The 14,391-nt window shown below is 39.7% G+C and overlaps 1 protein-coding gene and 1 long non-coding RNA gene across 9 annotated transcripts in view; one reads left to right on the forward strand and one right to left on the reverse strand.

Annotated features, from left to right (window-relative positions):
* LOC137142906 (uncharacterized) overlaps nt 1-3,742 on the forward strand; it is a 15,813-nt gene extending 12,071 nt beyond the window's left edge. For both annotated transcript variants that reach the window (XR_010917040.1, XR_010917041.1), the window contains one exon: nt 571-3,742. This is a non-coding gene — a long non-coding RNA (uncharacterized lncRNA). The remainder of the gene's footprint in view (nt 1-570) is intronic.
* RABGAP1L (RAB GTPase activating protein 1 like) overlaps nt 1-14,391 on the reverse strand; it is a 483,894-nt gene that overhangs the window by 10,279 nt on the left and 459,224 nt on the right. For 5 of the 7 annotated variants that reach the window (XM_067532377.1, XM_067532378.1, XM_067532387.1 and 2 more), the window contains 4 exons: nt 14,294-14,386; nt 4,856-4,966; nt 1,951-2,055; nt 527-610 (listed from right to left, as the gene is read on the reverse strand). In XM_067532377.1, coding sequence (XP_067388478.1) covers nt 527-610; nt 1,951-2,055; nt 4,856-4,966; nt 14,294-14,386 — 393 coding nt within the window. Of the gene's footprint in view, nt 1-526; nt 611-1,950; nt 2,056-4,855; nt 4,967-8,250; nt 9,411-12,560; nt 14,075-14,293; nt 14,387-14,391 lie in introns of those variants that run through there. The other 2 variants (XM_067532386.1, XM_067532380.1) reach the window with 2 other exon arrangements.

Raw genomic sequence — 14,391 nt, forward strand, 5'->3', positions numbered from 1 at the left:
AAAGTTTATTTAAAAAATTATTCTTGCGGTACTTTTCAGCAGTGCTTATTACAGCTTCTTATGGCTTTACTTAAGTCCTGCCTCAGAAGTCATACAATCTCATTTCCTCAACAATGAATCCATTAGGGTGGCAAGGCTGAGAAAAGATCTAAATGGTAGTATTCAAGATGCAACCTTAATATGGAGATTGATTTGACTAATTTAGCAGGGAGCTGGCTTACATCCATTAGCCAGGAGCAGGGCAAAAGAGGCAGTTGCATTGTAGTGTGTTAGGAATGGCTGAATAAGGAGTTATTCTTATGCACAGGAATTGGCAGATTCCACTTGGAGAACTCCAGAAAGAAGATAACTATCTACAAAGCATGCTCTCAGAAAGCCTGAAATGAGACATGCCCTGGTCAAGAGTACAGGGACTAGAATGCTGAACAGACAGCTTTGCCTCAGATGAGGGGGATGGAGAATAGGAAGAAGTTAAAAATGGTTTACAAATAACTGTATGAAACAAGTGTTTCTCTATAAACATTACTTGTTTATACTCAGCAATAATGGCTGTGGTTTTCTTTATTTCAGATTCTGCCTTCTCTAGCTGTTTCCGGAAGACTTCCTTCAGCTGGAAAATTCAAGGAGAGAAGTCAAATTAGTGGGTGGGCTTTCAGGAATTTTCCAACATGTGAGCGATCACTTCACTCTTGAACATACTCTGCATCTAGAATAATGCTACAGTTCTTCATTACCAATTTCCACTACTTGATAAAGCCGCCAGGCTTTCAAAAGCCTTATTATAGCCTCTGTTTTACTCAGTGTAGAGTTATCTTTTAGTAGTATGATTGTATTCTCAGGAATATTAGCAGCCATTAAAGAACATGGATGAAGGACATTTACTGCATATCCTTTGTTGGGAAATCCTGCTGTAGAATATGGGGAACATCTTTGGTTACAACTGAATATAAACAAGCCCATGAGAATGCCAAATGTCATTTAATGTTTGGGTTCCCCAGATCCATACTCAAATATAAGCTTCTCCCGGATAAAAAGGAAGGAGGAGCACCCCAGGATTGTCATGATGACCTCTCTAGCCCAAGAGGCTCTGAATAGCAGTACAGACCCCCTGTATGGCAGTGCATTAAAATAGCATCAGCCCAACCCTGGCATTCAGCACCATAAAGAACACAGAGATCTTTCAGCAGAAGTAAATGTCTCTCTCTTGCCAGAGGTAGCAAAACTTTAGCATACATGGAGAGAGAAGGAGACTCTCCAGTTTAGAGAAACAGAACTATGAAGTTGGTTTTTTTTGTGGGAGACTGATAACCTTTTGTTAATGCAATGAAGCAAATAAGCCTCATAGTTGCAAGCAGACGCTGGAACAAAGTAGCAAAGAAAACCCCAAGAATGAGAGTGGCTTTTGCTATTGAAACACACAATGTAGGTCATCGGTCAGGATTTAAAATAGCTAAACATTAAAAAATAAACCATTCTGGAAAACAGTATCAGGTGAGACCTAGCAGGGAAAAATGTAACATCTATTCTGGCCTAGGGCCTGGAAGCATTGGTAAGGCAACTCATAGCTTTAACTTGTTGATCCAGCATGGCAAATTCTATGTAACAACCAAGCCTCCAGCTTCTTTCATAGGTTCAGAAGAGGGTCTGACTAGGCCTCCTTGGGTGGATGTGTTTTACATAGTGGCAGTAAATGTGAAAGTGGTCACTCTAACGGTGGGAGAGGGGATTAAAGTTGGGAAATGGGACCCTCCGAGCTCCAGTTGGAACACAGAAGATGCTCAGAAATAGAAAATTTTATCTTTTTCTCCTTATGTGGATTTATTTTCACTCAACTTAAAGATTCCTTTGTGGGGCACTAACAAATGTTTAATATGTTTATTCTTTAATATATATCCTCAAACCCTTGTGATGTGTGTGTTTGGTTAGGTGGAAAACTCAAACAAGTCTCACCTGGGCAGTTTCCTCTTCTTGCTTCCATTTTTCTTCCTCAGTTTCCACTAGTTTCTGTTTAGTCAGGAGAAGCTCCTTGTTCAAAACATCTGCCTTGTCTTCAGCCTGGCAATCGGAAGGGGTGAGCTAAAAAAAACCTTGTTGCAACTCTTCCTCCTATGTTCTCCCACTCACTTTTTGCAAGAAACACTTTTTTTCTAGAAACCGCTTGGTTATTGCATTATGTTTCAGCTGTTGTGCAAAGGCCACACATGACTATTTGACAATAACAGAAATAATGTGCTGGGCCATGTTAAGAGCAATTATGGATCCTGAACCACGTGTGACTCCTGGCTTATTTTAGGACATATATGACTCTGATGTTGGTTTCTGATGTAAATAAAGGATGCATGGTCTAGTGGGGAAGGTTCTAAACCAAGCTCCTGTGTGACCTGGGGCAAGTGGCTTGATCTTTCTGCACTTTGGTTTCCATATCTGTAAAATGGAGAAGATAGTTACATCACAGGAGGGTTGTGTGTTTGGATGGCACTTTACACTTCCAAATGTTGTTTGTATTACAATACTTAAGTGCTCAAGCCAGCATAAGAACATTATCTACTATTGTATAAACACTGCAAAAATATTTTCTGGAAAAGCCAGATAATACATGATGGTGAGGATGTGTGAATTTGTTCCCCCATTTGAAGAGCTAGGCAGGATGATGAGATGTTTAAGTGTACCAGCAATGTCTTGGTTTGATGGGGCTACCTTGCTGGTCTTGTTGATTATGATGAAAAGGAGGTTGTGTCAGTGTTAAGTATAATCAGTTGGCTAGCTGACTTCCCCATCTGATAGATAAATATTGCATCACAGCACTCACTTTGCAAAGCAGGTTGATGGAACAGGAAATGCCTGGCTGTAGCCAGAATATAACTCTCTGGCTGAAAAATCATGGGAAAAAGCACTGCAAAAATGATTATCTAATGCAGAAATTGTATGCGACCTGCACCATATTTCCCCACCATCACTGGCATTATCGTTTGCTTCTTTGCCATGTTGCCATTGATTATTAATAGTAGTTAAATGGAAAGGATGGATGAAATCCTGGCTCCATTGAAGTCAATGGGAGTTTTGCCATTAACTTCAGCGGGGCAAAGATGTCACTCAGTATGCTTAAGGTGCTATGAGACCAGAAGAACGTCCCTACCTTTAGGAGCTTACATCTACATAATCAACAGAATAACCAAGATGGACTGGGGATACCCCCAGGATTATTTTCCCCAAACATAGTGAGAGGAGTTAGTGTTTGTGGGAGGACGAAGCAAGTCTTTAGCAAGGATATGAATGAGAAGAAGGTGAGAGGATAAGTAGGTCATGCCACACATAGCAGCACTATGGAAGAAGGCCCAAAGGAGAGAATAGTAAATGGAAGGGGATGGTAATGCTGGCATCTCTGAGACAAAGGACGGAAGGTGATCTTAAAGGGGACTTGCCAACTTTTAAAAAAACAAACAAACCTGTTTTAGATCCTAGGCCAGTAACAATACATGGTTCAAAATAACCATTAAAAACACTTTGAAAGAACTATTTGAATATCAGTTCCTCTTTCTGTTTGCTGAGTCCCAGGTGCTCATCTTTCTAGCACCAATCATAGGTGTCATCAACTCTTGCAGAGAAGGTAGACAGACAGCAGTTGCATGTAAAGAGGCAAAGCTATTGTTGGCCCAGCATGGGTGAACTGCAGGTAAAAGTCACTTCAATCTCCTACACAGAGGACAGCTAAAATATGAGAGCAGGAATGGACGGAAAATAAGCAGCTGCAGGGCTAGCAAGTACTACAGTTCTACATGTATTGCACCTGGTGCTCGGGAGGATACACCTCCTGGCATCCCACAAAGTTTTATCATCTACTCCTGGCCTCCAGAAACATTACTCCTAGCCTCTGCCACTTGTACATGTCCCCCATCAGCATGGCTCAGGCTCTTAGAGTTGTAACTGAACCCAAAGCAGCAGACACTGACATTCAAAGGTAGAGTAATTGCAGGGTTGTTGCATGGACAGAATTTCTGTATGTAACTTGGGAACTGTAAGCAGTTAAAGCATAGTCACATTGAGTCATGCCGAGGAGCACCTTACTCCACAGCAGCTCCTATTGGTTTCAGTGGGAGCAAGGTGCTAATCCCTCGGGTAAGACTGCGGAAACTGTCCTGTTTATTATTTAATACAGTAATAATTACTAACAGTTCACCTCTGAAGAATGTAACCAAATACTCTGTGTAGTTTTGAAGTGCATTGCATTGTTGGAAAGAGACAACATCCCTATTTGTGTGTATAACCCTACAAAAGTCAACCTAATAATGTAAACAGCTCCCCTAGCACTTGTTTTCTGTGCCATAGCTTAGGTTTTGCAGGGAGTAGATTACTGACGGAAATACCAAACATCTCAACTTTTGGTGCTAGCCTTGCTCAGCCTTCTTGGGAGCGGTGTCTGCTACCTTGGTAACTGGAGCTAGGATTAGATGGTTTTGAAAGAGTAGAGGAATGTGGGAGGTGAGACACATATTGGAGGGCAGTGTAGCTACTTAATCTTTTGGAGAGTATGGCATATTTTTTTTCCAAGTTAGTAGCCAATATTTGTATGCGAGATTAAGGCCTACATTTTCTAAACCAGACTGCAATAGCACAGGTGCCAATATTTGTGCCTACAACTGCATCCATATACACATCTAACTTCTTGACTGCTGTTACAAATCAGGTAGTTAGGCATCTCAATGGGTGCAGATGAAGGCACTAATAATAATGCCTTCAATTTTCCACCCACGTTCAATTGTGAATGCAAAACAGTGCTGCCCCCCTCTCCATCCAACACCCCCCAAATATCAGGAGTCCAGTCTAAGGCCTGGCTACAAATCAGTCCCTGTGTTACCTGGTCCAAGTCATTTCGTAGGGCAATTTTGCTCGTTACAAGTTCGTGGGCAAGGTCATCATTCTCCTGTTCCAGCCGCATGCTGGCTTCCTGGAGCCTGCGGTTCTCCCTCTGCAGAAAGAGAGGAACAAACAGGAGAATAAGTTAATTCTTATCAATTTTAAAGGTAAGAACAAAGAGAAGTGAATATTTTGTGAGTGAGAGAGAAAAAAGTGTAAAACCCAAGAAGGTACAAGTGCACAGTTAAGACAGGATTGCTGCTTTGGGAAACAACATTGAATTAAGCCAGCAGTGCAGATGCAGTATCCCCTCTGACAGGGCCTGTTTAAAAAAAGCTGAAACAAACAATGCTCTGGAAATATAACTTGAAGGGCAATTATTCCAATTCTATCCCTGTGGTGCTCTTTATAAACATATTATATTTCAGGCCCAAATGACCCAATGATTGTAGGTTTCTCTGTTGAGAGCAAAAGCACCCTTCTTACCATGAAAATGCTCTGCTCCTACATGGTAATCATTATGGGAAATTGGGTAGATGATAAAATGCTACACAAAACACAATGGTAATGAACAAGAGACATTTGTAAGAGATACTCTTAATAGTTGTTTCAGGTCCAAAGTAAAATCTGTCCTGCCTCATTTTACAAATATTGACTTTAAATCTTCCATAAGAATATTATGTTTTGAAAATGATGTAGCATCAACTGTCCTTCCTCTGCTCGATCGAAAAAGAGTGTGACCTAATAATGAACCTTTGTACAGTTCAGTTGACTTCCTTTCTCTAAAAACTGCCAGTGGATTCTAGTGTATTCAAATGACATCTGCCAAGGAAGAGCGCAAATGGAGAGGCGGCCTCTCTTTTTGAAATGTATGCAGATTCCAGAAACATGATGCAAATCAACTCAAATGAAAAAAATATTCAATGAATAGAAGACTGTGGGCCCAATTCTCCCCTGCCTTGCACCTTGTTAATCACCTATCCCTGTGCAAAGTGGTTGTAAATTCTACCAAACCAAAGTAAATTGGGGAGAAGGGAGAGAGGAATAATTAATGCATTTTTTAGCCATTGGAATAACATTTCTTGTCCGAGGGCTGAAAAGGCAGAAACATTTGTTAAAAGATGTCTCAGGGCGAGCAGAGACAGGCAGTCGAACCTGCCACTGTAAGGGGCTCTGAGAGTCCCCATCAGGTAGTTGGCTTGAGAAGAACAGGCTAAATATGGGGACCTCAGTCAAATGAATTTGGACAGAGCAGCAGATTTGCTTGCCTTAGCCCTGCTTAATAACCTCTAGTCTTTCATACTGTCTTTCATACCAAAGATTGGACTTTTTTGGGGCGGGCGGGCGGAGGGGAGGGGGAGAGAGAAAAATCTATAAACTATGCAAAATAGAAAAAATTTCAAGTTTTTTATGAAAAACTTCCTTATGGCTGAAGAAACTGTCACATGCTAACATTTCAGAAAGATGTCTTTCACTTGAGGACAGATGTCAAGTTTTCTCCTTTGATCAGAAATAAAATGAAATATATTACAGCATCAAAGATAGCAAGATATTGCCTCTAATATTACTCAATAAACACATTGCTTCAAAACATTAAGAACCCTTGAACCCACTGCATAAACAGGCTACTCAGCTTTCTTAATTTTCTCCTCCTCCACAACTATGTTCGTAACAATCCTAATGGAAGATGTAGGTAAAGCATATCTCTTTTTAATAAATACATTCCTGTTTTTGCTTCAACATCTTTCTGTTGCAAGAGCATTTCATATGCTTGCCTAATACAAACAAGGAGAACTACAGCTCAGAAAGGATGTTATTAAAAAAAGGAAAAAAAAACTCATGTTGTTAAACAGCTTCCTCTGTGCCAGGAAGTGGAGCTTTTGCAAATACCCAGTCTTCAGTGTGACCTTATTGTGCAACAGTGCCTGAAACACTGCACTGCACAGAAAGGTAGATTTGTTTCCTTTTAAAGAGATCATACATTAAACAACTGCTACATGGTTATTGAAGCCTTAAATAAAAGACCTTATTTCTTGTGATTTGATACAAGTCAAGTAAACATCTCTAAAAGACACAAAACTTCTTAGTTTTTATTTAAATTACACTACTTTGCTATATATAAAAATTGTTAAATTATAATTCTTCAATCAAGTAAGGGTAATTTATACTTTGACGTAAAACTAAATTACAGTTTTCAGAAAAAAGTTGAAGTGTCTTTAGTTCAGTACTTTGTTCATACTATCAAAAAATTGCCAATTTTATTGGCAAAGATAGCTGCGAGACAGCAGCAGATATAACTGAGAAAGACAACTTAAAATTCTGACTAGATGGAAATTACTAACATAGCTGCTGTAATGCTAATTACAAGAATACTGCTTAAAGGGGGGGGAGGAGGGGGGAATCAGCTGGATTTCTTACAGATCTGTGTGAAATAACCCTGAAAAATGCTTGGCTTTAACATTCTTTGCTATGCTTTTGCCAGAAGCTTCAGTGTCTGCAAAGCAAGCAGCACAATGCGACATTTCAAACTCCTGCTCTGCACTCACACACAAGTGGGAAAGCAAGCTGTGTGGTTGGAAATGCACTATCCTCCTCCTAAATAGGAATCTGCATGGTAAATTTTAAAATGTTAGATGTGTCCTATTCATTATATCAAGCAGCCGCTACCTGTGATCAGGTATTTAGTCTCTCTGATTTGACATATATTTATTTTCTAGCTAAGGATCATTTATCAAGTTGCCTTTACTCTTCCCTTCCCTCAGTACAAGGGTGCAAACTAAATATGACAATCTATGACTGGTCTTCACCAGCCCCTCACCAGACCCTAGCAATGAAGAACTGTCTACTTCCTCAGGAGCAGGTTCTCAAAACTCTTTAAATCCAAATGAAGTTATATTAGCGAAAAAGAGGAAGATACTAACTAAACTATGTCTTTCACAAAAGGAAGTGAGCTACTTTTGCTGCCTCAAATGTTTTGCAGAGTTTTACACAGCCTCATTTGCAGGGAGAGCAATCTTTAGATTCAATTTAAATGCAACTTGTTATCTACAACCCGGCTCACATCAGAGCCAACATTTTGTAACCTTGCATGAGCTGATTAGGCAGACCTGCTAGATATTCTACAGGTGCAAACAGAGACTCCCAATCACTTCCTGCCTTGTCTCTAAATACACAGCATTTATAAAAGGTTACTGACCGCACTAAGTATTCCCTTCTCTTTGGTATCACTCTGTTTTAACAATCAATAAAGAAAAGGATGTAGCTTTCCCTATTAGTCTCCTTCCTTTTGCCACAGGAGACAGCTAGTTAAGTTTCATTAGTGTCTGTAAAAAGAGGATACTGCATTTCCAAAAGAGACAGAACACTGATATTACATACACACACAAATAAACTTACCTCCTGCAAAGTCACAGACCAACTATTGCTTTCAGTCATTGGTGTCAACACAGTGAAAACAGCATATCCAGTGAATTTTAAATACCAAACAAAAATGATTAGGAAATGAAAAAAACAAACAAAAAAATCTTGATTTGCTAATCCTACATTGGGACTTTCTCACTTTGTTTTTTAAAGGTATGATCTACTCCATCTTCCACTTATTAAAACAAACATTTGATTTAAAGAAGAAAGCAAATTTGAAACTTGCAGGCAAGTCCCAATTCAGGAAGACTGAAAAGCTAAACTCCACCCTCTGCTATCCTCAAACTAGCATGAAGAATGAATATACATGATTAGCACTGATGATGCAAATTGTTTTCATTGCTGCTACTAAAACTGGGTGTGACTTAGTATCACAAACCTTGCTGAAATCTTCATTTTCACATTTTGTTGTAACAAAAAGTAGATCTTTAAACATTAACAGTTTCTTACTAATGGAAATGAAAAAATGATTAGAAATCACATTCCTGGATGGCAGTAGGTTGAAGGCTTCATCAGTGGATCCAAAACAGCAGTTAATTAGGTTAATTCCAAGATGGAAAAATTGAGAACTGTAAACTGGCTAAAAAGCCACACAGCTTTAAAGGAACAATTATCCAGGACAAAAGAGGTTTTATGGAAGGCATCACAAAGTTTTTCACTGTGCTGTCTGCTACTATGATGAATTCTTGGCTCTGGTTTTAAATAAACATTCCTTCAACTGTCATATTGTAGGATTGGTTTTTTTTTAAACAAAGAAGAAAATCACTCTAATAGTTATCAAATATTTTGTCTCCTGCATTCAGGAATGCCAGTGCAACAATTAGCACCAAAATAACAATTAGTGGATTATTAAGTTTTACTTAGATATTTCAGGCATACAAAAAGGCCAAAGATTTGTATTAAAGTATAATAAAGATTAAAAACTGCTCCTGTATGGCAGTGGGAGCCATACACGTGTAATTGTCCCCCTCTCAGATCTCCTTGCAGGATTCAGGGCTCTAGTGTGTAAAATTAAGACATCAAAGCAACTTTGTTAAGGGTTATATTCTAGTGGTAAAAACTGAAGTGAATATTTACCATATTGCAGCAACATCACATTGTAGGAATAAGAAACTTTCATAGTTTATTTCATTAAGGTAAATAGTGCAGTGATATTTAACATTTTTGGTCCTAATCTGCTGTGAGCTGGGTGTGAGCAGACCCTTTTGGCCACATAGAGCTCCCACTGAAGGCAATAGGATTCTGGGCACATGCAGGGTCTACCTATAGGATTCTAGCTTTTGTTTGCATAAATACGTGACAGTTTTTACAGGATCCAAGTTTTCATCATTGATATAGCCCATAAACCCATATTATATATGAGAAATTCTCAGAGGCTGGAAAAATCACTCAGAGTATGGGGAAAGTATTTGTCTGAATTATTTTAGTACTTTTCTTGGCCATGCAGCTCACATTTTTTACTTGCTTCTTCTTACAATTTGTGATGTGTTTTAACTGTCAATACATTGACTGAAGAATGGCAACTCAGGTGTGTTTCTGTTTTAGTCTGTGAAAGTATCAGATGTTATATTTCTCTGAATGCAAAAATCCAACAATAACATTATTCTGCTGAAGAAATGTCTATATGTTTCCAAGTTTTCCTAAAGGAAATATTTCTAAATTGAGAAGAAAAGAAAATAAACCCCAAATTGAATTTCAGAGCCCTACTTCTGGTTTTGGAGGGGAGGAGGGGAAGGAGGATGGAGGAGGTAGGAAGAGAGGGAGGGTGAATGAAATCTGTCACAATTCACTTTCAGAAAATAATCATGCCCAAGAACAAATTCTTGCGTAATACTGTACATATAGCATAGTGTACTACATTGCTTCCACTCAGTCTGTGGAGGATCTGGCTAGTTGATGGCTGATCAGATGTTGTAAAAATCCCACTTTTAAATGATCTTGGAATTTACAGGTGGTTTGGTGTTGGACAGTTCTTAGAATGTAATAATCAGAAATGTACAATTCTGTCCATTCCTTACAGGGACACTGTCAGTCTGGTTGGACATACCACTTTACTGTAGCTGGGGAGGAATATCATGTGGATTGTTTATATTTGTTTTAAAAAAATTCTATTGCAGAGAAATTAATCTCTATGTCCAGGCTTGTTCCTCTGGAGATCTGCACTGGGGAGAGGGAATGTTTCCTCAGCAGCCCTTTTCCCCTCACCAGAACACCCGGATGCCCCTCCGTAGGTTCAGAGCGCAGAAGGGACTCCACTGAGTGTTGAGGGGGTGGGCAACAGAAGGGATTAGCCATTCTGTGCATCATCATCACTCGGTGTCCACTGGATTGCTGTGGAAATGTGGCTAGGAATTAATACACCTCAGACCTGTACAGCTCTCCCAGGTCCACTCTACGACGCCTACTGTGTAGCTACAAGATGACCATGCCAAGAGCAGCCATACTGCCAGCAGCAGTAAGGGAAGGCCAACTGAACAGACAGTTCCTGGCACTGTCAGTCAAAGGGGCCTGCTGCTCGTCCTTGCAGCACATAATCTGTAAGATTAATAGGCTTCAACCCTTCCTCACTCTGCAGTCCTCCAAGTCCTGCCCCCCACCTGGGGGGGAACGACAATTCAAAGAATTTTAGTCTTTAAGAAACTTAATGGGTCTGAATCACCAAGAGCGAACAAAGTGACATACAACAAGGCTGTCAGTGTGTATCTTAATGAGCAACCCAAAGTTGCACAGGTAGTGAAACAAACCAAAACACATGCTGAAAACAAGGAAGAGAATAAATGTGATCTGCGTCAAACAGATTAACATGCTGCACAGATCCCTGCCCCACAGAGCTAGGAGGAAATCATTAAACAAAGCCACCCGCCACTACTGAATGGTGAATTGAAAATAATTTTTGTCTTCTAGGAAAGCTGGGCCTTTAAGCCATAACCTACATGGAGAATATCATCCCAGCGGGAGCTCCTGAATGCATCATGCAAGGACAGCCTGGACCCATTGACAAGGTGCAGAGTGCTACCCTCCAGTCCTAGGGAGTCTAGCACTGGCAGTGGTGTGAATATAGTCCTTGCATCCCTGAGCACAATGGTGTCTTTTAAGGGATGAACAGGACTGGGTTGTTTTTGTTTCCTGCCCCTTGTGCATCCACGCAAACCTGTGATCATAACTGACTGATCTCTACGTGCATATTCTTCAAATGTTAATTCCCACTATTCTCATCTAGACACACTAACAAAATTAAACCCACAAAATGGGGTTAATACACTTGTGATAACAAACATGTTCACCCATTAAGAGAGAGAACTTCTTTTCCATGTGTGAAACCTATCAGATAAAAAGAGTGCAATTGGAACTTGAATTAAATGTGGCTCAGCTGGTTGTGAGAGATCTCTCTATTAATCTGTGCATCAACAAAGGTTGACCTGATCCAATTCAGATAAAAGTTACACAAGCAGTTGCATGACTGCAGACCAGAGCCCTACATTCTAGTCCTGGCTCTGACAGTGACTCGCCGTAGCCAAGTATGTCACTTCACCTGTTTCCCGAGCTGCCAAATGGGAATAATAATTCTTGCTCGTCCATCTCCACAAGTGTTGTCAGGATTAATTAGCTAATATGCTTGCACAGTGTTTTGAAAATGAACAGTACCCTACATTTTCTAAGTATTACTGCAGCTCTATATTAGCATGAACTGAAGAAGGAAAACAGTCCGAGTTAATGAGCAGTAAATATGGTTATTTCTACATAGGGAAATTAACTAACATTCTCTTGGACATGAATGCAGTCCTGGTTCTTAGAGAAAATCAGATATATGCTATATTCCATAAAGAAAGATATATGTTAAAAAATGTTAATTTGCCTGAGAAATCAAGAAATGCCAGTTACATATTCTCACACAGTCTTAACTCTGCCTCTTCATGTGTATGCATTATAACAGTGTTTCACTACAATATCATGCATTGTTTTCTACAACCTTAGATACTGAACACAATGGTAGTATCTTGTAGCACTATTGACTACTCTGTATATACCAGACAAAATATATGAATGTAATTCATTTAGAAAGTACATAGAAAATGGTATTTATATGTTATGTACAATATTGAGTAACAGTAAAAAAGTTACTGGCATATTCTGGCCACATAAATTCAAAGCAGAGTCACCCAATGGGCAGCTCAGTGCCTCTTCCCTGAGAAATGCACCTACAGAAAGCTGAGCTGCTGCTGAAAAAGAAAATGTGTAGTAAAAGGATACTGAATTTTAAATGAAATACAAGCCTTAGAGAGAACTTACCATATAAAAGTTTAAATCAATAGAATACATCATTATGATAATGAAATTCAAATATATTACAAAAAAAATATTACATGGTGCCACATTTATTAGGATTTGCAGGGAAAAAATCTACATATTACTATACTGTATTATCTGAGGAACAACATCTAGGCATGTAATCAAAGCCCAGAGTCTCTAGTCTGTCTGACCTATGCCAGGGGCAGGACATGAGTGGGGAAAGATGACTTTATGAGCATTGAGCTCATCTTCAGCAAAGTTTTACAATATCCGTTGTGTTGTCTTAACTATGCATCATTTGCCCCATTCCTGACAAATCTTCCCTCAATATTGTTTCAAATATAATGGCCAACATTGGTACATTCAAAATATCGCGTTTCCAACCCCCATTCTGTAAGAGTAGCAAGCTACCCTATATGCACAATACTGTTCTTCAAAGTTTTGCCATAAACAGGCAAAGTAAAAAAGCATTACCTCCCTATCTTGTGGTGAAATGTCAACAGCTCAGTCAGAATGTGCTTTCTAGCCCCAGCATCTGCACTGAGAACTGCATGGGCAGACCCCCTCCAACTACACAAAACCCCACTGAAGCCAGTAGGGCCCTAGGCAGGTGTCTACATGCCTGGTTTTCAATGCAAGATCTTGGCCATCATATGTTATGAGTAATTTATTCAGCACGTTTTTGCCTCTTCCTTCTGTCCATAACTGTGCATGAGTAGACCATGGAACTGTCAAATGTAGTCATTATTTGAAATTATTCACAAATTGCTTCACTGAATAGTTCTCGATCTGCCTGTGTCTGCAGCATCAGAAAACAACATAAGAAAGAATAACATCATGCATAGTTATGCCTGCTTGTAGACAACAGAGTGCTGGCAGGATGCTGCATAGACACAGCAGCCAGGCCTTGACCCAGCAAGCTGCTCTGTGTGGGCAGAGCTACATGCATGTGGGGCCTGCCTGCCTGCAGAGAGCAGTTTTCAGCACTGGGGCCCAAGTACCCTGGAAATCGGAAATTCGAGTGTATTGCTGAGCGAATCCCTTTTTGTGAGTCATCCAGCGATCAGACTAATAACGTGAGTGTGCCACAGTAACCAAAACATTTGACGTTGAACCTGCGGTAATTGATGTGAATTCAAATAAGTGTAATAACTACCAACATTATTCTGCTTCATACATCACTGGGGCTTTATTTTTCTCCTGTTCATTATTATTTCTATTGCAGTAGCACCAAGGGACCCCAAACAGAGATCAGGATCCCTCTGTCCTAACAAGAATTATTAAACTTTGCTACAAACAGAGATTAATGACAAGGGCCATATGTCAGTCTTGGAAGAGTTCACCTTCCTAAAGTTTTTGTGGATGTGACCATGCACAGCTTTTGCTAACCAGTATGTATTATTTCCTTCTTTTTGTGTCAGTAGTTGAGAATCACCCTCAGTCTCTCAGCATCTCATGCAGATTCCCAGTAAAAGCGCAACAGCAGGAGAGTTACCTACAAACATATAAACTGAAAGAAGAAAAATATTATATGTGGCGGCTCTCTGAGGGATTCTTGCAATCACTCGAAGTAGAATGATCATTAAAGAAATTAGATGAATTTGACCCACTACTTAAATTCCTTGTACAGTTTTCTGTACTGTACTGGTGTATCCCAGTATGTGTGAAATACTGATAAAAGCGCCTCTTTCTGACTAGTGAAATCCCATCACTATAGTGTCTCCTGTACCTTGTATCTGTCCATTGGATCTTCCTGCTGCAGCTGACTCTCTCGCATTGTCTGATACTCTCTCTCATATTTCTTCAGCTTCTTTGTGGGCACCTGTG

Source organism: Emydura macquarii, unplaced genomic scaffold, assembly GCF_026122565.2.
Source record: "Emydura macquarii macquarii isolate MOO-44397 ecotype Brisbane River unplaced genomic scaffold, CSIRO-AGI_Emac_v2 contig_3287, whole genome shotgun sequence".
NCBI classification, from domain to species: domain Eukaryota; kingdom Metazoa; phylum Chordata; order Testudines; family Chelidae; genus Emydura; species Emydura macquarii.